At 39.0% G+C, this 24,764-nt stretch overlaps 1 protein-coding gene across 2 annotated transcripts in view; it reads left to right on the forward strand.

Moving 5' to 3' along the window:
• The first annotated feature begins 285 nt into the window (after positions 1-285).
• Positions 286-24,764, forward strand: part of VGLL3 (vestigial like family member 3) — a 47,396-nt gene continuing 22,917 nt past the window's right edge. Inside the window, exons 1-3 of one of the 2 annotated variants that reach the window (XM_028844721.2) lie at positions 286-1,233; positions 13,567-13,684; positions 23,361-23,891. In XM_028844721.2, coding sequence (XP_028700554.1) covers positions 1,108-1,233; positions 13,567-13,684; positions 23,361-23,891 — 775 coding nt within the window. In that variant the 5' untranslated portion in view covers positions 286-1,107. Of the gene's footprint in view, positions 1,234-13,401; positions 13,685-23,360; positions 23,892-24,764 lie in introns of both variants that reach the window. The other variant, XM_001104200.5, reaches the window with a different exon arrangement.

Genomic DNA, 24,764 nt, shown 5'->3' on the forward strand with positions numbered 1-24,764 from the left:
GGGTCAGATCCAATTGCAAATAGATAAACCTTTATTAGCTGAATGGGCTTAATCAACTACCCTTTATTGCTCTATGAAAACCAGGCTGTAAAAGCCAGAAATGGTGGACGTCCCACAGCAGTGTCATACCATGAAGATGTAAACTTAAAGCAGAGATTGCTTGTGGAAAACTGTGTTGCATTCTTGGCCTGTGCGCACTTGTAGTGATGTTAACTTTCACTTATGATTATTTTAGTGTAGGAGCTAATCCCCGTGTATTCTGCGCCTGCTCTGTTTTACCCTCTTTGTACACTTGGCTTTTGTTTGGCCCCAGCCTCTGAGTTGGTGTTCCCTGTAAAATCTCCTTGGAGCTGGGAAGCCCTTGCCCTGGCGGCCAGGTGACAGAGACAGGGTGGGAACCTGCCGAGCATCGAGGGCGCGGAGCCTCTGCATACCATTCCCCTCCCACCACCATCCAGTGCTGAGAGGCGGAGAGGGCTGCAAACTTCGCTCCAATCCGCAGCCAGCCTTCGCCGGGGTCCCCCTGCAGGGTGACCCGCCGGCTGCAAAGCAAGTTGGAGAAACTTCGCAAAGTTCCGCGTCAGAGCCTGGGGAGGCGAAGTGCTCCCCCTCCTCCCCGGCGTTCCCCCTCCCTCTGCCCCCGCCTCCCGGTCCTCTCACAGCCGGGAGCACTCGTGATAGGACGAGCCCCGGGCGTGCATTGTGTATATGCAAACCAGAACCGGGCTCCCCACGGCTGGCCGACCCGGGCCTGGGCTGTGGCTGTGACTGGCGCTGCCGTGGGCGCCGCAGCCCTCGCGGGAGCCGGACGCGGTAATGCCCCAGCGGCGCAGCGGGCGGCTGCGTCCCTGAGCCGCTATATAAGCGCGGCAGGGGACACCCGGAGGGGCTGAAGATGAAGGTGCCCGCGCACGGGCCCCCGCTGATTGCCTGTCCCTCCCGAGCCCGCGCCCCGCGCGGAGCCCGAGGCCGCCGAGGACCCGCCTTCGCCGCAGTAGCAGCTGGAGCAGCGACAGAGGCGGCAGCTGCGGCGGCGGCGCCCGCGCCCCTCGCGCCAGCGCGTAGAGCGGCGGCCGCAGCTCGGGGGCCGCCACTGCCCCGGCTGCCATGAGTTGTGCGGAGGTGATGTATCACCCCCAGCCGTATGGAGCGTCCCAGTATCTGCCCAACCCCATGGCAGCGACAACCTGCCCCACAGCCTACTACCAGCCGGCGCCCCAACCTGGCCAGCAGGTGAGTCACCGGCCGGGCAGCCTGCCGGGGGCGGGGGCGAAGGGCATCGAGAGTATCGGTCTGGGGCTCGGCGACGTCCCGCCGGCACGCGTGGCGCGGAGGATGCGCTGGGACCTGCGGGAGCGTCCTTGAGCAGAAGCCATCCCGAGAGAGCCGGGAAGGGAGAGCAGCGGGGTGTACGGGTGGGTGAGGCATGACCTGGCTGGGGGCTTCATTGAGCTGTGGTCACCGGAGCTCAGAGGCTGCGCCTCATAGCCACCCGAGCTCTTAGGACTCAGTTCTCTGAAGCTCACCAAGGGCATCTGTCTTAGGACTATGTGAGTAAACTTCCTTTACACCAACTATTTTGTTTGTTTGGAAAGTTGGAATGTTTGAGGGTTTTATTGATGAGGAAGATGAAGTGCGCTGACAGAGGTAGGGGAGGCTATCTGGAGAGTGAGTTCACGAAATGATCTGGGACTTTCATCGGGGAACACTGGTCTAGCATCATGTCTATCGGGTGTTACTAGAACTTCTCCACAGAATGTTTCTCCCTGTGACTGTGACTTAGAGGACAGGGATGGATTCCAAGGTTCTTCATTCATTTTTTCATCCCAGCAAAGCACAGAGCTTGTTATATAGTACGTGCTCAGTCTGTTGACAGTGTGTCCCTAGGCCAAAAGGTTACCTTGGATCTCTGAATGCTGGGTCTCCACTCTTCCAAGAGTGACTGAAGATGTCCGTAATAAGGGGTCGTGAACTGAGGAGATGATATCGTTACTTTAGAAGGAACAGTAGAGTTCTGGGGAATTTGGCACGAGGCGCCCTTGGACATTACTCTCTGGATACAATGGAGAGTGTGCCAAGGCTTAGTTAGTGCTACATTAAAATAAAAAATGTATGTGGCAAGGGCTGTACCAAAATAGAGTCCACCTCAGACTATGGGAATTAGGGTGGGTGGATTTGGAGAAACTTAAAAATGTATAACTAGATTTGGTTAGGAAATTACCATCCGTAGAATACATTGATTTATTTCTTTTTACTTTCTTAGGAACCACATGTTTTATTGCAAACCTTCATAGGTTTGGGCTGTTAATTAATCTGACTTTTTACTTTCTATATTTCCTCTACGTCTGTCTGTTTGCTAGAATTACAGTGCTATGCCTTAGAAAGAAATCTAACTTTCTGTTTAGAATTTAGGAACTATGAAATTCAGCTAACTCTGGAAGGGTACATGTCCCAGATTCATCTGCTGAATAGTACCAGCTTCACTAGGACCAATTAGGGCCAAAGAGGAAGGAGCCCTACTTTCCTGCTATCCTGTTTAAAAAAAAAAATATTCAACAGCACCAGCATTTCAAAGCATCTCTGATATTATAGAGGCCTTCAATTATCATTTGGAATGTGGATGAGCAGCAAACTAAAACTTCTCTACATATTCAGAAAGATACTTTCCTCCTTTATAAAATAACAAACTAGTAGAAGTTGTTTCAAATACGGCTTCATTTTTTTAGGGTTGTGAAATTAATGAATCTGTGGTGGAGTTAATCCTATAACACTTTTTTTTTTGAGCTAGAAAATAACATTCGGTATCAGAGAAAATGGCAAATTACCAATCATAAAAGTTTTCAATAAGAAATGACTCCAAATACTTTATATAATGTTTGCAATGGCCCTGAGACTCTGTCCCCAATTCATTTCTCTTGCTAAAACCATCAACATACTGAAGACAACAATTTTAAAAAGTAAACAATAAAATAAAATAAAATAAAAATTAGAAAAACTCTGACCAATGAGCTTCTTAAAAAGAAAACAATTTATCTACATTGATTAGTTCAACTTCTATATTTTGGACTTTTGTAGACATTGCTTAGCTGGATTAACTAGATGTTTGGCTGAGTCAACCATAAGAATGTAGTCAAGAGATGTGCTTGGAAATTTTCTTGTTGCTTTTACTAAAACAGCTTGTTCAAGATTTAGTTCTTTCTTCTTCTTTTTCTTCTTCTTCTTTTTTTTTTTTTTTTTTTTTTTTTTCTTTTGGTTACGTAAAGAAACTATTTGATCATAACCGGCTGGTGAAATGAAAAAAAAAAGACTTGATGGTGTAACTGTTCTTTTACTGTCAGAAGTTTATTTTGATGACCTACATTTTCTATTGGAAAAGAGAGTAAATCAGGAAATTCTTATCAGGCTGACAGCATTTTTAGACTATGTGATGCGTGGGTGAAGTGGGACTAATATTGACTTGGCCCTAATGCAGTCATCTGAGAATACATATTTTGGTTGTTTTTGCATTCCATAAGGTTTTATCATTATTATCCATGAAGATTGCTTTCTCCGTACATGGGAAGTGACCCCTAATAGAATCTTGCCTGGGAGACAAAAGTAAGGGCTACAACTCCTACTGAATTTGAAAAAATGATTTTTTTGAGAAGGAAAAAATGGAAAAGGAGCAAAGAAAAGTAACAGTAATCAAGAAATTTTAATGGTCGTTTAAAGAAATGCTAGAAAAGACAACATTAAAGTTTTGTATTACTTCTGTATTCAATTATAATAGTGTATCTGTCAACTAATTTTCCCCACAAACTGTGTAGCTCTGAAGTCCTTATTAATTACTATATCAGAATTATTCATTATGATGGATTTTAAACACAGGTATATTTTCCCTCTTAACAAATGATCGTATAATATTGAGAATTATTTTGGAAATAACAGAACTTTATTATCCAGGCACGTGTATTCTCACCTGTTTCCCTATAAGCACAAATGTGCACTTGAAATTTAAGTTTAGGTTTTTGTTGAATATATTGTATGTTGTAGGTGGGTAATAAGTGAATGTCGTTTTAAAAACCTAGTGAACTGTATATATATTTATATTAGCTTGTACTGCAGTGTGTTACTTAGGTATACATTGGGCTAAAAATTCAAAGTAAGCTAAAATATGTCCAAAGTATAAATTTTATAGTCCCTGACATCAATTACTAGAGATTGCATGGCTGGGTATAAATCATACAGTGGGGTTTATAGAGCCAAAATTGCTGAGGGATGCTGGGTGACCTGTTTCCCATGCCCACCATCTCATCCTGGCTTTAATATGTCAGTCTCTAACATCTCCTCAGTAGAACTCTTGACTCGATCTCTCAGCACATGCTGTCAAATGTTTCAGAATTATGCAGTTTATAGATGAGGCAGAGAACAGTCACCGGCTTTCTAATTGCACATGGGGATTTTTTAACAATCACACTTTGGGCTTCATATAAAATAGAGTATATTTACTCTGTCTTCTTCCAGGGTAACAGCTGGATGAATCTGCATGCATGCTTTCACTTGAAAAAATTAAGTGCCCTTGGAGGCAGAACTTCAGTTATAAGTTTTGCAAGGTGTTTTTTCAAACTCTGTCTGGACTCTGCTACCTTGGTTGAGTCATACAATTGTTCTGAGATTCAGTTTGTTAGAGAAAAAAGCCCTGGAAAAACATAACTTCAACTCTTCCTTTTACAAGTGAGAAAATGGATTTTTATAGGACTGAAATGCCTGGCTAAAGATTTCAAAGCTGGTGACAAAATTAGGACCACCAGATCTCCCTTTCTCCAGTGTAGCATCTTTGTACAATGCCGTGAAGTTTCCTAAAGCTTTTTAAACTTTTTTAATGTTTTGCTGTTGCACAATAGGCTTATTTTTGTCTTTAGATCCCCAATCAATTTGTTTTGATAATGAAGATTAATATGCAGTAGATTCTTTGGCCTTGGAGTGCGAGATTCTTTCCAAGTCCTTGGTAGTGTACTTTCTTAAGTTTAGGCATTCCAAGGCCTTTAGCAAGCATTTGGATTATGCTAATGACTTATGCTACCCATGTTGCACCCCGTGTTGATGAAATAGTATATCCACTTAGCAAATGAATATTTATTTATCCAAAATAAAATACAGGAAGTGGTATTAGCAGTTAATTTTAAGTGCCTCATCTATTATAGCTCTTCCAATGTAAGTTTAGATTCATTAAGATTAAATAATACAATTATAACCCAAGTAGTTTCCATTCACAGACAACTTATTTGAGGCAGAGGATCTATTTTTCTTGCAACTGTAAGTAAGGACTTAAGTGGATTTATAAAAATTCATACAGGATTTCTTTGAGAAAGAACAGCCCCTATAACTTCACACTACACAAATTAACTTCACTGTAGAGACTTAGAGACTTGAAGTGCCCCAGAGCTTCATGCTCCCAATGACTTCCCAGCCAGAAAATCCAAACCGGAGGAAAAATTAACTGTTAACATAACTGAACTGTTATCGCTGGCGGTCAACCAGAATGGAGATTACAATAATGATGGTAAGGGCAAGACTGAGATCCATAAAATCATGCATAGTGAGGATGTGTTCACCAAGAAACCAAATGCCAGGACAAGGTGACTCTCTGGAAATTTATCTAAAGGGCATTTTGACTAAATGCAACGAAGTCCTACCTTATCTGGCCCTTAGTAAAATTTTGCATCTCACAAAGCCGGAGATGGCAAGGAGACCTATAAGATGGTAAAAGAGGTGTTTAGAGTGGAAAACCTTGTTCTCCTATGCACCGTTTCTTCAGGCTACTGCAGAAGAGGCGGGGCTGTGTATATCACAAGTATATATATTTGTCATATCTATCTTTGCAAAGTGATTTTTCAGTGGAAATAAAACTCTTAAGCTTATGATACCTAAGACAGATCTTAAAGCAAACTTGTAAGCTAGGTGACTGTCATTCTAAGACCTGAGTGCTTAGCTTGGATCTCATTTCCATAGGCTCTGTGTCCAACTAACTTTTTAAAAAGCTGAAAATGAATATATCCTGTAATAGATAATACGTTAGGGTATTAGCTCCAAGAAAACATTTTTATTCAAGAAACAAAGACTCTCTAAGAGTTGAATTTGAGGCTCTGTCAGGGACAGTGAGAGCAAAACTTTTGAGCTAAGCTCTGCTTTGAACCTTTCAAAACACATCTCTTTAAGCAGCTGGTTTTCTGCTCTGACTACTCATTTAGGAAGACCCTAAGAGTGCCCTGAACCATTAGACCTAAACAGCTGCTGCTAGAACAACTCATAAATCCATATTTACTGATAGTTCAGTGGATAGCAGATTTACTCCAGTAATTTACAAGTGTGGTCTGAACTGGGAGAGCTGAACTGCTTTTCACTTGTCTCCTTCTTGAGTAGAAGAAGAAAAAAAAAATGACCTAAATTCAACAGGTGTCATTTCTCCTTAAAACTATATGATTTCAGTGTGCCAAAACACTTGTCATTGGAGGATGAAGTAGGGGGACTCTAAAAGTGTGTCCTTTCTTGTTAATATGAAGACAGATAAAGGAAGCACCGTAACTAATTCCTAGGAATTGGGCTAGATGACCCATGTCTGAAAATAAATTATTCTTCAATGATCTGTAGGGTTTTTTTTTTTGGCTAAATATCAGAAGAGGCAGCCAATCTGAGAAACAAAATTAAGTGTGAATTTGTCTAGAGCTCCAGCATGTTGCTTATTAAGATATAGAGTTGGATCAGAGACCTCTGAGACCATCAAATCAAAGTTTCTTGTTTTCAAAAGAGGAAGCTAAGGGCCAGAAGCTTCAGTGGCTCGCTCAGACTCATGGAAATCGTTTTGGTCAAATCTTCTTTCCCATTTCAGTTCTCTTTCTATTGAATTCCCTTCCCATCGGTGCTGCTTTAGAAACAAGAAAACAGTAATTAACCTAGTGTTATCTTTTGAATTTTCTTACTTTTAAATTTTGGAATATTAGCCACTTAGAGAATCTAATGCAATCAGCCATGTCAATAAATCATGAGGCTCTCTTTATTTATGATTGCCTTTACCATACTCTTGCAACTAACTAGGAGAAGTTTGAGTTTAGGAACAGGCTATGACTCTCATCTTTGTGACTCCGAGTCTTTGCATAATTTCTGACCCAAAGTAGGTATTAATTGACAATTAGATAAATTAATGAATAATGGATAAATAACCTTAAAAATGTAATTACACCCTAAGTCCAGTAATAGAATTATACAAACTCACTAGAAATTTATATGTTGGAAACTGTTTTCTCCTTCAAAGTAGTTGGTTTGAGGGAGAACACATACCCTCATGATATGATCATTGCTTAAAACATTTTGGGAATGTAAATTTTGAAATCGCCTCTAAGCCTGTGGCACATTTTTTTGAACATCATTAAAACTGGAAATTTTTCTTCCTTGGAGGGGTTAGATTTGATTTTTTGATAGTGACAAGAATCGTTTAGAGGCAAATGCACTCGAAAGTAACTCATCATGTTGTTATATGATTTTTGGTTGACTCCTCCCTACTGTTAAGAAAAACAGACAAACAAACACAGAATCGTGAGGTGTGATTTTGTCTCACAGACTGACTCTCGTCAAATTTCCAAAATGGGATTTTCAGAAAAATTGTAGACAATTGTTTTATGTATCTGATTTGTCAAGGAGATAATATATTCTTAGATATAGAAGTTCAATTTCATCTAGAATGATGTATGTTTTTAAAAGCATGGCATTGATTAATTTCTATTTTTTTAATGTCATGAGTTTTAGACTGTCCTAGTTAGTATGTGATGCCACGCTGACTGATGTTTACGGCTTGTTTATTCAGTTAAAATAAATACCATAGAGACACATTTTCTTTAGTCTATTTTCTGGGCACATGCTTTGTAAACAAACAGAAATAGGTTCTAATCCCATCTCTGCCACTTACTATTATAATTAGACCATCCTGACCCAGTAATTTGCATATTAACTTATTACTTGGGAGTACTTATTCTGACAAAATATTTGTGTGTGGGAGGACAGTTATGTGAAACGAAATATACCAAAGGTTTGTGACATATGTTCCTTAACTTGACCCAACCTCATATAAGCTGATCTAGCCTTCTCCAAACAGGCGAAGAAGCAAAAGCTGTTATCCAAGTAAATTAAGAAATATGTGGCCAGGCACGGTGGCTCATGTTTGTAATCCCAACACTTCTGGGAGGCTGAGGCAGGAGGATCTAAATAAGGCTAGGAATTTGAGACCAACCCTGGCAACACTGTGAGATCCTGTCACTACAAAAAAAATAAGAAAAAAAATAAGGCCAGCATGGTGGCACGCATCTGTAGTCCCAACTGAAGTGGGATAGCCATGTGAGCCTGAGAGGTGGAGGCTGCAGGGAGCCGTGGTCACACCATTGCACTCCAGCCTGGGTGACAGAGCAAGAACCTGTCTCAAAAGAAAAAAATACATATGGTCAAAGAGCAATGTGCTGCTTTTATGGCCTCTACGATTTTGAAATATTTAGAGAGAGCGATTTCTTCTTATAGCTCCAATCGTGTTTTTGAATATAAAAAAATCATTGTATTTTAAAAAGCTAGCCAGTAGATTTTCTTTTTAAATCTGTTTCTAAATATCCAAAGACTCCAGTGATTCATTAAAATACTTTTGTTTCCCTAGGAAAAAAGTTTCCACATATGCACGGTAATCATTTGGCATTTTGTAGGCTTAAGCCTTGGGGAGTTAGTGGTATTTGGCTCCTGACATGGAAGTCTTTCTCTTGTCAGACAAATCCTTCCCCGGCACATTCCTGCTGAAAAGTTTGTTACTGTTGTGCCTAGTGGCAAGCAGCGTGGCGGTTGGATATGGTCTGTACTGCCCAAGCGAACTCTCCACATTGATACTTTAACCTCTTTGTGAGTTAGCGTTCACTTTATAGCTATTAACCCATTTATTGTTTCATCTTACTCCAGAGTCATTTTACCTAGGGAAAAAGTGTCATAACTATATTGTGGTGAAGAGACATAAATGTGCATTAAAAAAACCCAACAACTTGTAGTCTTTAAAGTCCCTTTAGATGACTTTATTTTTGTTAACATTTCTTCAGGGTCTTCTAAGCAAAACATAAATATTTCTGCGAAATCTGGATATTTTTAGGAAGTGATTGTGCATTTTGAGAAAAATACCAATTAGATTACATTTTGACCTTGAATCAGGAAATCTGGGTTCTGATGATTTGATATTTAGTCTCAATGTTTTGAATTTTATATATTATTTCCAAGAAAGAATGTAACACTAGGAACGTTTCACTGAAGGAGCAAAGACCAAGTGAATACAGAATGTGGCAGAAGTGCTCATGAGTAAAATACTTAGTTAAAAAAAAAAAAAAAAAAAAGCAGAGCTGGACGCCGTGGCTCACGCCTGTAATCCCAGCACTTTGGGAGACTGAGGGGGGTGAATCACCTGAGGTCAGGAGTTTGAGACCAGCCTGGCCAACATAGTGAAACCCCGTCTCTACTAAAAATACAAAAAATTAGCTGGGCATCGTGGCGGACACCTGTAATCCCAGCTACTAGGGAGGCTGAGGCAGGAGAATCACTTGAACCCGGGAGGCGGAGGTTGCAGTGATCCAAGAACGCTCCATTGCACTCCAGCCTGGACAACAAGAGCAAAAGTCCGTTTCAGAAAAGAAAAAAAAAAAAACCCAAACAAAACAAACAACAAAAAAAATTGATTTACAGTCAACAAAATACAGATATTAGAAAGTAATTGAGGCACGAGAGTCTATGGAGAATGGCGAATGAAATTAAGATGGGATGAATGGCAGCATTTGAATCGATTGCTGTTTAAATGTTGTATTTCTGTTTTCTTCATGATCACATTTAATGTTAAAACAAAAGTATGCAAATTCAACCTTAGCACATTAGTTAGTTATCAGGTCATTTGATACTTTGAAATTCTTATTTTAACCAGTACTGTTGATCGTGAGGCTATGTCTGTGTGTGTGTGTGTGTGTATGTGTTGTGAACGTAAATGTTTAAATTGGTTCATTATAATCTGCGAAAATTAAATTAACCTAACTTTATCCTTTTTTTTTTTTTTTTTGAGACGGAGTCTCGCTGTGTCTCCCAGGCTGGAGTGAGTGGCGCCATCTTGGCTCACTGCAAGCTCCGCCCCCCGGGTTGCCGCCATTCTCCTGCCTCAGCCTCCCGAGTAGCTGGGACCACAGGCGCCGCCACCACGCCCGGCTAATTTTTTGTATTTTTTAGTAGAGACGGGGTTTCACCGTGTTAGCCAGGATGGTCTCAATCTCCTGACCTCGTGATCCACCCGCCTCGGCCTCCGAAAGTGCTGGGATTACAGGCATGAGCCACCGCGCCCGGCCCAATCTAACTTTATCTAAAAAAAAAGTGCAAGTGGCAATGGTAGAGTTCTTGTGTCCTGCCTATTGGTAGATATAAGCTTTTTTCATTTTATTTGTTTGATAGTTTTCTAGCAAATTTATTTAATTAGTAAAAGAATCTGGCTTAAAGAACCCAGAGAGAGAAAAAGAAAACAGAAAGTATATTTTATAATCATTCCAAAAAAATTTATTTAAGTAGAGGAATCAGTATAGATATTTTAAAGAACCATATATGTTTGCCATATCAAAAAGGAATATTTCAGTATATGTATTTATGTAAATATAGATATATTACATATATGAAATAAAAATATAAAGAATGCATACATTGAGATAATTCTTTTTCTAAAATAAACTGATGAGCTTTTTAATGCAGGGGCAGCTTTTGCTTACTATTCCCCATTGCATATTGAAAAATATAATTTTTAGGTTAGTTTATTTCTATCCAACCATTCAAAAATTGGTAGGAAAGGTAACACAATATTATGAAGCATTTAGAAAACTGAAATCTTAAATAGATTGAAATTCTATAGTTTAAATACAATAATTGATTTAAAAATATCAATTTTAAAATTGATATTTTATGATTGCACTATTGATCAGAATACTATTTGACATTTGTATCAGGATTCATGGCTTTCAAATCCTTTATATATATATATATATATATATGTATATATATATAAAACTTCACTTTTATTTCATCTGAGAATTAATTGCTGTCAATTAAAGATAAAATAAAACATTGACTTTATTTGGATTGTTAACATAGCTAGGCTCTTCTATTTAAAGAATGAATGTTACAATTAAACAAATAAAGCATTTATATGCAGAGCCCCACTCTCACAAACTGATGCTGGGCTGGACAATAACAGAAAAAAGAAATTAGTTTCACGAATAATAATGAACATTTGTGGACAATGATGCCACCATGTAGATAGGTTTTAGGGTTTTTGTTTTCATGTAAATACAGAGCGGCTTTTAATGTTCCAGAATATTCAACAGAGAGTGTGTGCATACGGTTAAAACAGTACATGTTTTAGGTAAATACACATGCACCGAAAGAAGCAGCACTGTGATTTGACTAATAAATTATAATATTCATTTAATTTTAGGATGGAATTTAAAACTAGGAGTGGCTTTAGAGGTTATTTAGCTCGATTCCCTAATTTTACACATACCATATGGTTCTATGGTGTTTTTACTATTGAAGTTAAATATAAAAATGTTCAAATCTGTGCAGAAGTAGATTATGAGAAAGGAAAGCACTCGGTCATTGCAATTACCTATTCATCAGCAAGGCACATTCACTTACAAAGAATGAATTATCTATTCATCAACAAATCATAACCATACTGACACAAATTTTAAATAAAAGCAAAATATATATTTATAAATAACCATCCTGAAACGATAACTAGAAGCTCATCGTATTTCTGAATATTTCAGTACTCACCTTATACAAGAGCAACATATTCACTGCTGGGGAAAGGGGCCAAATTGTTGAATGGTGCATTTATAATTTGGAGCTATAGATATTGAAGCTAGTAATTACATTAGAAATACAGAGTCTGGGGTAGGTATTTTGCTAACATATGAAAAATTACTGGGTATTCTGGAGTGATTTATCTTTTTCTATTCACATTCATTTTCCAGCATGCATTTTTTTCAAAGTAAAAAAAAATGGTATGATCAAGGATCAGGTTTTGCAGACATAAGGATGACAGAGAAAGCTCGTTTGGTCACTAGAATAATACATTTCACAATCTTTAGCATTATCTTCTTATATGTAATTCGCTTTGAAGTTGATAATAAATGTAATATGTGCTCAGGGAAAAATGTTTGGAAATATTGAAAAGCAGGAATAATAAAATATCTATTAACTATAAATGTATTACACAGAAAAACAATACAAAATACATTTTTGTAATTGTTTTACTCTTGATGTCCCTCCCTGCCTTTCCCTACCACATGTATGCACATGCATATCTATACTCTAGATACCCCTCTCTGCCATTCCCCAGCACATGTGTGCACACACATGTCTATACCTGTCTGATTTTCTTATGCATTTGGACTCTGCAGCTCACACGATTTGTGACTTTTGGCAAGTAACTTAACTTTTCTGTGCTTTAGCTTTTTAATCTTTACAATATGGATAGTATTAATAGCCATGTTATAGAATTATAAAGATTCAATGAGGTGATAAATAGAAAGTTTTAGAAGCTTGTCTGACATAATGTATATTATGAGAGTTATCATATATTTTAAACATTTTAAGTTAACAAATCTTTCTCATTTTTATTTGAAAGATTAACCCGCTACTAGTATTTTATAATATTTTCAGCAAGCCATAATAAAACTTTTTCCCCTCATGATAATGATGGTAAGTGGAACATCTGAAAAATATGTTCCATGTAAAATGCATCTTCACACAGACTTATTTTGTCATTTTAGTTTGATTTTTGAGAAATGAGTTCAGCACATCTGCCAAATCCTTTTATAAGATGCTACATTCCTGTTTTTATTTTAGTTTATTTTATTTATGAAAAGTTCTTTTCTTCTCCACCCCACCCCCAGACAGTCATTCCTCTCTGTCCTAAACCGTAACACTGCTGTATGTTACATTTTTAAAAGTAAACCAAAACTGGGAAGAAAAACTTTTTTTAAAATGTCATTCTCCCGTTGGCCTAGCTAGATGAAAAAACAAAAAGCAAAAACAAAAACAAAATCCTATTTTGAAAATATGCTATTTGATAATGGGCTTTTATGTTTGTTTGCCAAATGTAGAATCACAGACATTTTATTAATATTATTTTTTTTTAGTGCGGGAAGGAGGCAACTGGTTTGGGGAGGAAAAAGATGGAATAAAGCAGATGAAGTAGAATCCGTTTGCAAACATATGTTAATATTTAGATTGTTTTTTTTTTAAAGTGAAAACTTAACTAGTGAATGCCTTTTTACAAACTGTCTTTGATACCGTGTTTTGTTTATTCCATCCCAGAAGAAGTTAGCGGTATTCAGCAAGATGCAGGACTCTCTGGAAGTCACCCTTCCCAGCAAACAAGAGGAGGAGGATGAGGAGGAGGAGGAGGAGGAGGAGGAGAAAGACCAGCCTGCCGAGATGGAGTACCTTAACTCTCGCTGTGTCCTTTTCACTTATTTCCAGGGAGACATTGGGTCAGTAGTGGATGAACACTTCTCAAGAGCTTTGGGCCAAGCCATCACCCTCCATCCAGAATCTGCCATTTCAAAAAGCAAGATGGGGCTAACCCCCCTATGGCGAGGTAAGAATTCAAAAGCAGATGCTCTCCAGGGCACTGTCTTTGTTTCGCAACTGCCTGTACCAGGTTCCAGCTGGAGACTTGCCCCTGAGGATGGATATCCACTTGCTTTTTAATATTTAAGGACAGCGAGGAATTTCTTTCAGACAAACAGCTGGATCGGTTTTGTCACATGTGGAATGCAGGGTTGGAAAGGATGCAGTCACACCCCTTAAATTCCTCATGGAAAGGAGTGATACAACCGGCTTGAGTTTATAGTGGCCGCATTGAGCTGCGAAGCACCATTCCTAAAGCCCCAGTGGCCCAATTTGGATCTCTAAATAATAGGCGTGTCTAAATCAGCTTTTAAAAACTTAGCTCTTGCTCATTCCAGTAGGTGCTACGTGATGACATACCAGAGACCTGAATCTGACCCAGGAACACAGACATTGAAAGCTGTCTGTGTTCTTTTAATAGACTTCTCTATCCTGATTGGTGGTTGTATTAACTCTTTGTAGTATACAATCTAGGCATTTTTGGCAGCCTCTACATGGTTTAAACTAGTGTTTTTACCTTGATAAAGAAAGAGCTGCACGTTGGACTCCTTTATTTCTCTCTATATTGAGGTCACAGAGATATGTTTGAAACTGATTTCTGACTCACAGAAAATTATTGGTGACATCTAAATCAGGGTAATTACAGGGTTGGAGAAAAACATAATATGTCATTTCAATGACAGCTTCAGAGAAATTTGTTACAGTGATGATTTCTTCCAAACTCACCTGGTTATAGGAATGATCTAGTAAAATGGTTCTCGAGGTATGATGTTCCTGACCAGGAACATCGGTGCCACATGGGAGCTTGTTAGAAGTGCAAATTCTTGGGCTCCACCCCAGACGTGCAGAATCAGAAACTCTGGGATGGGGCAGTCTGTGTTTTAACCAGCCCTCCCAGTAACTCCAATGCAGGCTTGAGTTTGATAATCATTGATCTAGTCCTGTTAAGGACAGTTTGCAGGACCCCCTTATCTTGAGTCTGTTGAACTGGAATCTTCAAGTGTGGGAATCACACTTGAACAAGGGCTCTGGGTGATTCCTGTCATGAGGAAAAGCTGGCCACCTGTGGGCAGGGCCAGGTGAGCAGTGAGCAGTGACTAGTGGTACCTTCTCTGAAGCACTGGAATGGTTCTGCTCCACTGTAGAAGTCCTGGCCACGTGGAATTGCTGGGCCTGATCTTTTCTTACCTACTTTATCTTTCTTTTCTTCTCTCCCTCCCTCCCTTCTTACCCTCTCTCCTTCATTCCCTCTCTGCTTGCCTCCTCAGCTCTCCTTTTTTTTTTTCTTTCCTTCCTTCTTTATTTTTCTCTTCAGTAAATATAAACAACACTAAACAGTGACTATAAAGGGTAAGGTGGATTACAAATAATATATCCAAGGCCTTGATGGAAGTGAATTGAAAAACATTCTACTTATTTGATTAGTGAGCATTATGGACTTACTATGAGAACTGAGACTTAGTCCTTGGAAGCCTATGATGCTTACGTAATAGACTAATGTCCTATTTAACAGGATGTGATGAATAATTTTAATAATTTGTAGAGGAAGAAAATAAGAAAACATTAGTGAATTAGATGGCTTTAATAAATAATTTGATATATTAATAATGAATCCTATTAAGATAATCAGTCCCAAGAGACTAATACATATAATGTCTACTTCTTTTAGCACATGGGCATATGCAACCTTGTTATCATTTAATGTGAGAAATCAGAATTAATGTCCTAAATTATTTCTTGGTGCCAGGGTGATTATCTATGGTATCATATTCAAAATAATTTTCAGTGGGATGTTGTGAATGTGTGGAAACCCTACAACATATCAGCATTTTCCCTGTAATTTGCATAACACACTACACAAGGTCCTTTAGCAGATGTTAAAAGTGTAACATAGAAAGGGCTAATCAAGGCAATGTTTTCATAACTATTATTAAAATTTTCTTGGAACCATCTTAAATTTGATCTTTAAATATGTCACCTGTTTTATTCATTGACATACTCGGCAAACATTTATTAACCTCCTGCTATGTGTTACGCAATGTGCTAAGTCCTGAGACAGCCCAAGGCTCTGCCCTCATGGAGCTGACGTCTTGGGGTAGAAACAGGAAACAAACAATTGTTACAAAAGATGTTATTTTACCTAAGGTGATGACAAAAGCCCTGTAGGGCACAGTTGCGTTTGAGCAGATAGCTGAAGGAAATAAGAATGCTCATCATGTGGTTACCTAGGGGAAAATAATTCTACACACGGGACAGACAGTACAAAGGCCCTGAAGATGGAATGGGCTTGGAATATTTAATGAGAAGCAAAGATGCTGATGTGAGGCGAATGGAATGCAAAGTGATAGGTGGAGAACAGATGTTTTAGAACTTTTTTTTTGGAGGAGTTTCGCTCTTGTCACCCAGGCTGGAGTGCATTGACGCGATCCCGGCTCACTACAATCTCCGCCTCCCCAGTTCCAGCGATTCTCCTGCCTCAGCCTCCAGAGTAGCTGGGATTACAGAGGGCCTCCACCATGCCCAGCTAATTTTTGTATTTTTTTAGTAGAGACAGGGTTTTACCATGCTGGCCAGGCTGGTCTTGAACTCCTGACCTCAGGTGATCCACCTGCCTTGGCCTCCCAAAGTACTGGGATGACAGGCGCAAGCTACCCCTCCCGGCTATTTTACAGGTTTTTACATCAGTTTTTCAGAGTATACCAGGAGAACACAGCATGCACTTCAATTTTTAGCTCCTATTCTCCCACGGAGTCTACAAATACTGTATCTTCTTATGGTACCTAAGTTTTTCTGATGCTCACGACAATGTGTTTCTATGTGGAAAATCTGAAATAGATATTAATGTAATGATTAAGTGACTGAATTAAATGAACCAATTTCATACCATGTATCCAGAATTAGAAGACAAAAGAGTCTTTAGAAGACAAAAGAGCAAATTTCTTGGAAATAAGTTACATGAAATCTTTGGGTATAGTTTTCTTATTTATAAAATAAGGGGGTTGAAGCAAAGAATTGGTAAAAATCTTTTCTCCTGTAAAGTTCTATAATTTCAAAGGTATTATGTGCTTTTCTTAGATCTTTGCCATAATTGTCTTCAGTTGTGAATTAGTCATATTTAGATAAATATATAAAACTTGTGTAGGATTTATAGGACAGCCATAAACGATAAATAAAGATATAGAAAATGTCTTAAAGAAGAGGTTCAGGCCGGGCGCGGTGGCTCAAGCCTGTAATCCCAGCACTTTGGGAGGCCGAGACGGGCGGATCACTAGGTCAGGAGATCGAGACCATCCTGGCTAACACGGTGAAACCCCGTCTCTACTAAAAAATACAAAAAACTAGCCGCGAGGTGGCGGGCGCCTGTAGTCCCAGCTACTCGGGAGGCTGAGACAGGAGAATGGCCCGAACCCGGGAGGCGGAGCTTGCAGTGAGCTGAGATCCGGCCACTGCACTCCAGCCTGGGCGACAGAGCGAGACTCCGTCTCAAAAAAAAAAAAAAAAAAAAAAAAAAGAAGAGGTTCAATAAAATGAGATTCACACTTTTATTCTCATAAAACAGGAGAGTTGGTGGCAATTTAATATTAATTGGCAAGGCTACACAGAATTGGAAAATGCAGTCTTTGGAGTCCATTGGTTTTAGATTCATGTTCCAGCCTTTACCTTCTGCTTGCAATGTGATCTTGGATTACTAAATTGAAATCTCTTACGTCGACTTCCTCAACTGTAATATGTGTTTATTGATACCCATCTCCTAGAGTTATTGTAAAGATTTTTAAATAATGTATATGAATAATTTAGCATAGAGGTTGACTCAAGGTGCTAAATGAAAGTCAGATGCCTTTTCTCTTTTCCTGAAGTAAATTTCCACTCATTTGGCACATGGAAAACAAACCCTGAGCCTTTATCCAGGAACATTGTTTTCTGGAACTTTGTGTTTTTGGTAGAAAACACAGAGTCTTAGATAATAGTAGATACTAAAGGCTAACGATGATGTTAGTGGCCATGGCGATGATGCTTAGAAAGGAACTGCTGACCAAGTGTTAAAGGGTCTAGTTTACAGCATAAAGTTATTACAGTGCCACAGAAGTGCTACTATGCCACAAACAAATTAAATAACTGAATCAAGTTTAACTGCAGAATAGATTTCCATGGTAAATCTTTAAACAAAGAATAGTGTGTGTCAGCTAATAATGGAATAATGGTTATACTTTGAATGTATGTCTCCTTGATGAAGCTAGGAAAGTTTTTTTAGGTGTTTTTCAGCTGTAAGGCAAACACTTAATGACAGGAAGTACATGTATTTTATTTGGCAATGTCTTACCAGTTACCTCTAATCCTGCTATATGTTCTAACAGGGTTGAAAGAATTTCATTTCTTTCTATTAAGAAAAGCTAATGAGGCCGGGCGCGGTGGCTCATGCCTGTAATCCCAGCACTTTGGGAGTCCGAGGCGGGCGGATCACCTGAGGTCAGGAGTTTGAGACCAGTCTGGGCAACATTGTGAAACCCCGTCTCTACTAAAAATACAAGAAATTAGCCAGGCGTGGTGGCAGCCACCTGTAATCTCAGCTACTTGGGAGGCTGAGACAGGAGAATCACTTGAACCCGGGAGGCAGAGGTTGCAGTGAGTTGAGATTGTGCCATTGCACTCCAGCCTGGGTGACAGGGCAAGACTCCATCACAAAAAAAAAAAAAAAAAAAAAAGAAAACCTAATGAATATGATTGTTCCCTTATCTCCATACAAATACGTGTTTACTGATACCCTTCTCCTAGTGTTATCATAAAGATTTTTAAAGTAATCTATATGATTAATTTGGCGCAGAGCTAAACATTGGCTTCAAATACGTCTATGCACTGATCTTCACAGAAATGAGTGTGTGTGTACCTGTAGAAAAGGGCAGGACTTATGTCAAGCCATAGCAGAGTAGATCACTGACTTAAAACCATCCTGAATGCTAATCTTACTGATACTGTAGCTGCAAAGAAAATTATCTGTTGGCTCATTGATGTACATAGGGTCTGCTTGAGCAATTCATTCTCATGGGAAAAAAAAAACTCTCGAAATAAATACGAAACCTAAATAGTCGAATGGAGAAAGGAAAAGGAGGGCCTGTCTGATGAGCTGGCTGATACTGGAAATGAACAGAATGTCCATAGGACCAAGACATGGGGAAAAAAGTGAGGCGTGACTAACCTCACCCTGCTGCCTCCAAGGAGTATCAGCCTCTGACATCATCCCTTGAAACTCTCATTGTAGAGTCACAAGACCCATTTTGAGCAACTCTAGAAGAAAGTAACTAGAGGGCAATCTTCGGACATAATGGTAATGCATAATTACTGAATGACAGAAAACACTGGAACACATGTCATTTCACCTCTGACCCAGCCATTTATTTTCGTGGGAAGAACAACAAGAGAATGGCAATGAAATTACAGCAAGAACGCTTTAGGTTAAGAATTGAGTAGAATTTTGTTTTTTTACTGATATTAATAAAAAATGTAAAAATGTTACCTTTTAACATTTAATAATGATGTTTTAATCAATTTTGATTCTAATGTGGTTTCTGGAAATTTTTAAGATGACTTAGAGTTTCTGCAACACTTCATTGTCCCGTTTTCCTTTTAATTTAGTTGTTGTTATTTTCAAAATTAATAAGCTATATCATTCTTTAAATTTTGAATCTTATCTTTCTTAACTTTTTTACCCTGAGATTTTTTAAAATTGTTTTTTGGGGGTGTGTGTGTGTGTGTGTTTTAAAGAGACATTTAGAATCAGTGTAAAAAGTATCCCAGCTATTATGAAATTGAAAGAAATACCTGGTGTACCATGTTCCAGTCTAAATCAGATAGTGAGATTACTAGGTTTGCTTTGAGTGGATTGTATTAGACAATGTATCAATATTACCATTTTCTTTTTTGTCTAGAAATAAACTTGTGTGTATGTATGTGTGTGTAATATTTTTAACCCCAAATGCATATTGAATCAAAATTACAGTTGGGCTTTTTGTATGTGTTAGACTGTCAGTGTCAACATCATCCAAATATCAGTTAACATCATCTGTGTATCAGGTAATATTGAATCCAAAATCACCATATAATGTTAATAGCATAAAGTACTGTATTGCCTTCACTAACCTGAAATGTAATATTGCATAGAAATAGCTCACACAGCTTTTCATATGTTTTCTTCATCCAACAAATATGGCTGTGATTAAGTACTCATAAGCAAAGAATCATGTAATGAAAAAAATTTACATACATATGAAATAAGCACACTGATTCTCAGGCATGAAACAAAGCATATCATCTCTTCCTTTGCATCAAGACTTTTTTCTTTAAACAAGTAAGACACCGAATAGTGATTCTGAAGTATAAGCTTCTTCATAAACTTATTTTCAATTCAATATTGTTTCAATTGTAAATGCAACAGGTTTTTTTTCAAGGGCTGCATAGATCTTTGCAAACTTTATATTAATCTCAAGAGACATATTGACTGGGAAAATATTAAGTTCCTTTTAATTTTATTTTTCCCTGGAGCATTTTTAAACTCTGTTCATTCTTTATGGAGTGCATTTTCAAAAATAGATTTCTACTTTCAATAATAATGTATTCACTAATCATGGTACAGTACTTCATAAATATACCAATAATATTTTTGATAAGGAATTCATTCATTATTCCCTTTTGTGCCTGCATATTCAAACTGCATAAGCATCTATAAAATAAGATTGGCTCCATGTACATATAAATGAGCCTAAAAGCATACAGAGAAATGGTATATACTCTGTACTTTTGACATCTTAATAGTGGATTTTAATAAGGGAAATTCTGTATCTCTGGCACTTACTTGTGGTTGGGGTTAACTAGTTTTCATAATAGGATTCTAGCCCCCCAGGAGATGGAAGTTAGGAGCAGAATGAAGGCTTTGGTCCCACCAGATGGGGGTTGTGAGAGCAAAGTGGCAGACGTGTGGTAGCAGGGATGAACTATGTAGAACAAGGAGCCTCTCTAAACTCTGTGCATGGCTTTTAAGTTTAAACATTGATGGCTTTCATTGTGGGTGTGACTGAAATATTCTACAAATGACCATCACGTGAGGCATATTGAATTTTCTTCTTACAACTTATATGACTTTCCTTCTTGTCATTAATAGCATTTTTCATATGTTGCAAAGAGACGATTGTTAATTCAAGAAAACATATTTACCTCAATGCCAGTAAGGTTGATCATAGGGGGTGTTTTTGGATAGATTTTGATTTTAACAAAACCATTCAATTACAAGTTTCCTGAGGTTGGTTGAAGATTTAAAGTGTGCACTTCCATTCTTTGCCTTTTGAAGAACATCATCTCCTAGATTTCCCCCGAGTGTTTTGAGATCGATGAAGATGTTGTGAGGGAGGGAATTGACTGTGAATAGCTGTTTGACCACAGGATGGATGGGATAAATGATCACAGCTCTGGTGCCCATGCCTGGCTGAAGGGGAGAGAATGGAAGAGCTTGCAGTGCTGCTGCCACAGCCGTTAGGGGAGAAGAGATGTTCAAACACCACATTAATAGCCTAATCATGTTAACCAAATGATATATGTGGTGGTTGATTGAAGTTTTTTAAGCTTTCCCTGAGGTAAGAAAAGTATGGCCTGGAAGTTTATGAAGTGAGAACATAGATAATGTTTTGAATATTCTTATTTTAAAATACTTCCTAAGATATTCTCCACTCTTACCCTTCATTCAATGGAAAGATCTAGCAGGTTTCTTTTATGTGGAACTCAGTATACAAATACTCTCTTTAAACTTGCATGACTAATGTCTTTAGAAGATATCTTCTTCTATAGTTAAAAATAATCCATGGGGCACTTCACAGACTGTTAGCAGTATTAAGCCGGTAGATAATTTGAATTAATGGATTCAAATACTTCATTTTCTTAGTAAAAAAAAGTAAGCCATGGAAAGATCAATGGGTCCATATGGGGTGATAAAACGAGGGTCCTAGGGTAAGACCTAGGATGAAAGCTGGGCTCCTTGGTCTCCCAGCCCAGTGCTTGTTCAGTTACACAACACTGTAGGCACCAGGCTACAGGTGGAGACACTGACCTTTCTACAAATGGATTTGACTATGTCACTTCCTAGATTAAAACCCTTCAAAGCCCATTGAGACCCTATCACCTCAGAATAGAATTTACATTCAGTACCATGGCCAGCAAGTCTACACCCGTCTGCGTCCTTATTTCAATAGTCTCATTTTTTCTTTTGCCACCTTCTGCGTACCGAACTCTTTTTGTCTTTCAAATGCTGCTGTTGTCGTGTGTGTGTGTGTGTGTGTGTGTGTGTGTGTGTGTAATATATGACCTTTTCTTATGTGCTGATCCATTTGCCTAAAGCTCTCTTCCCAGGGCTAGCCCCTGCTCAGCCTGTCAGCTTCCACTTACCTATCACTTTCTAAGCTGGGTCGGTGCTCTCTGTGCTTCCTTTTGGGAGAATACCTACCGTGTCACCTTGCACATGTCTGGTTTTACTTATCTATCCTTCTGCAGATTGTGACTAAAAATGGTGTCCATTTGGTCATCCCTGATGCCTACGTTTGATACACAGTAGGTCATGTATAAATGTGTTATGATCGAGTAGGAAATTGAATTGATGAAGAGTTAGGGGATGATTTTCTTTCTTATTTGTCTCTAAGTGCTATTCTTTGATATTTCCGTCTCCCCAAAATAGTTCCTCAAACCCGTGACCTCTACTTGAATTTCCTCCACTTATCATTTCCATAGGATCTTCACCAAATTCGAGACATTGAAGTTCATAGTTTCAATTGTGCCCTCTTGTGGCACTTTATGAAGAGGACCAGCCATTGGCCATTTAGGACACCTGGCTTCAAAGCCTAGTCCCATTCTTGCCATCTTAAGCCTTAGACTTCTTCTCTGCTGGGATTTTCTCATCATGGGGATAATAACAATAATTACCCCATAGGCCTGGAATGAAACTCCTGTGAGATTATCTATGAAAAGCCCCTGGCATAGTGTTGGACATTTGATACTGTATTAAATATTGACCGTTTTTATTCTCGGTCTAGAGACTCCCAGATCTCCACAGAAAATAAACAAATAAAATGAGGCTAGAATACACTCTTCTTAATGGAAAATGAGTGTTAGTGAGTATAAGTAATTGTGATCTTACTTTCATTGTTACCTTCGGCATTAAAATATTTCCTTTAAATGAAAATCGTATTTGCATTTAGAAGTTGGTAAAAATGATCATTTCCAACTTATATAAACCTCATTTATGGCATAAGCTTTCTTTACCAGTGAAGTGGGTAGCTATGACCTCCTCTTACGCCTAATGGCTGCAAGGTACTCAGAAGGAAATGAAATTTTTCAATCCCCAAATTGCAAACCTTAGCACAGACTGTGACGGCATAAGCCAAGCAAAGCAAATGGAGGGAGGCTCATTCAACACTTTGGATCCTGCACACGGACCCATTGGCTTGCGAGCCCAGAGGCCAACCTGATATCAGTTCACCCCTGTTTGGGAAGAATAAGAGTGCATGCTCGTTTGACTGCTTGTAAAATATTATTGGACAATTAGAGGCAAGTCTATCCCAAAACTGAGTCTTATGTTAATCGTGTTTTTTTATTTTCTGTCTTCTCAGACAGCTCAGCTCTCTCAAGCCAACGGAGTAGTTTCCCAACTTCCTTTTGGACCAGCTCTTACCAGCCCCCACCTGCACCTTGTCTGGGGGCAGTTCATCCTGACTTCCAGGTCACTGGACCCCCTGGCACCTTTTCTGCAGCTGATCCCAGTCCTTGGCCAGGACACAGCCTGCATCAGACTGGCCCAGCCCCTCCCCCTGCTGTGTCTGAGTCCTGGCCTTATCCTTTGACATCTCAGGTGAGCCCATCCTACAGCCATATGCATGACGTGTACATGCGGCACCACCACCCTCATGCCCACATGCGCCACCGCCACCATCATCACCACCATCACCACCCTCCTGCCGGTTCTGCCCTGGATCCATCCTATGGGCCTCTGCTGATGCCTTCAGTGCATGCGGCCAGGATTCCTGCTCCCCAGTGTGACATCACAAAGACAGAACCGAGTACAGTCACCTCTGCTACCTCAGCATGGGCTGGAGCCTTTCATGGGACAGTAGACATAGTGCCAAGTGTGGGATTTGATACAGGTAAGCTGCTGGATTTCTTTCTTTCTCTAACAAGATAAAGTTAATTTAAGGAAAGGTGGAAATTTGTTTTGAAATTATTTTTTCTTATCTGTAAAGTTAAACTTTACCAACATGTTTATGGAACCTAGCCATTTTGTAATAATTTCTGCATTCCTGCAGAAACTGGTATGACTAGCTCATGCAATACAGCCTGAGAAAGGTCTCAGAGCTCTTCTCTTATCTCTTAGGCTAGTAGTCTGTCCCTTTGAAATGGACTCTCTGGTAACTTCTGTTTACAAAGAACTGAGCCCATTATTTAAATCTCCCATGTCTCTGTACATTATACCATGTGTCAGGCCTAATAGAATTCAGAAATAGTATACTTGAGTAATTTTTCTTTCTTTCCTTTTTTTTTGTTAGGCCTCATGTATGACTTATAAAAACTGCTTTCTGAAATATAGTCTATAGTGTAGCCTTTTGAGCAAGAATTAGGGAACATATTTTAAAAGAATGATGTTTTCTTCATTTTCTTCCTCCCCTCCCCTCCCCTGCCCTCCTTTCCCTGATTTTACCCTCCTTTGCCTTTCCTTCTTTTCTCTTTCTTATTCCTCTTCCTTTGTTCCTCTCCTCTCTTCCTGTCTGATTTAAATAATACAAGACTTAAAAGACTACTATAAAATTTATATTCAACAGATTTAGAAACGAATAGTAAGGAAATGATTTCTTCACAGAGCATTCATCTCCTCTCTGGAATTCACTAGTTCTGAAGGTTACGTGTTAACTGTCTGAGCTTGGTTTTTGAACCAGACTAGTTATATTAATAGTATTCATAGTTCTGAGCTCATGAAATCACAGGCATCAGAGCCCAAAACGACAAATTGATCATTGCATCCC

The sequence above is a fragment of the Macaca mulatta genome, chromosome 2 (assembly GCF_049350105.2).
Source record: "Macaca mulatta isolate MMU2019108-1 chromosome 2, T2T-MMU8v2.0, whole genome shotgun sequence".
Taxonomy (NCBI): Eukaryota; Metazoa; Chordata; class Mammalia; order Primates; family Cercopithecidae; genus Macaca; species Macaca mulatta.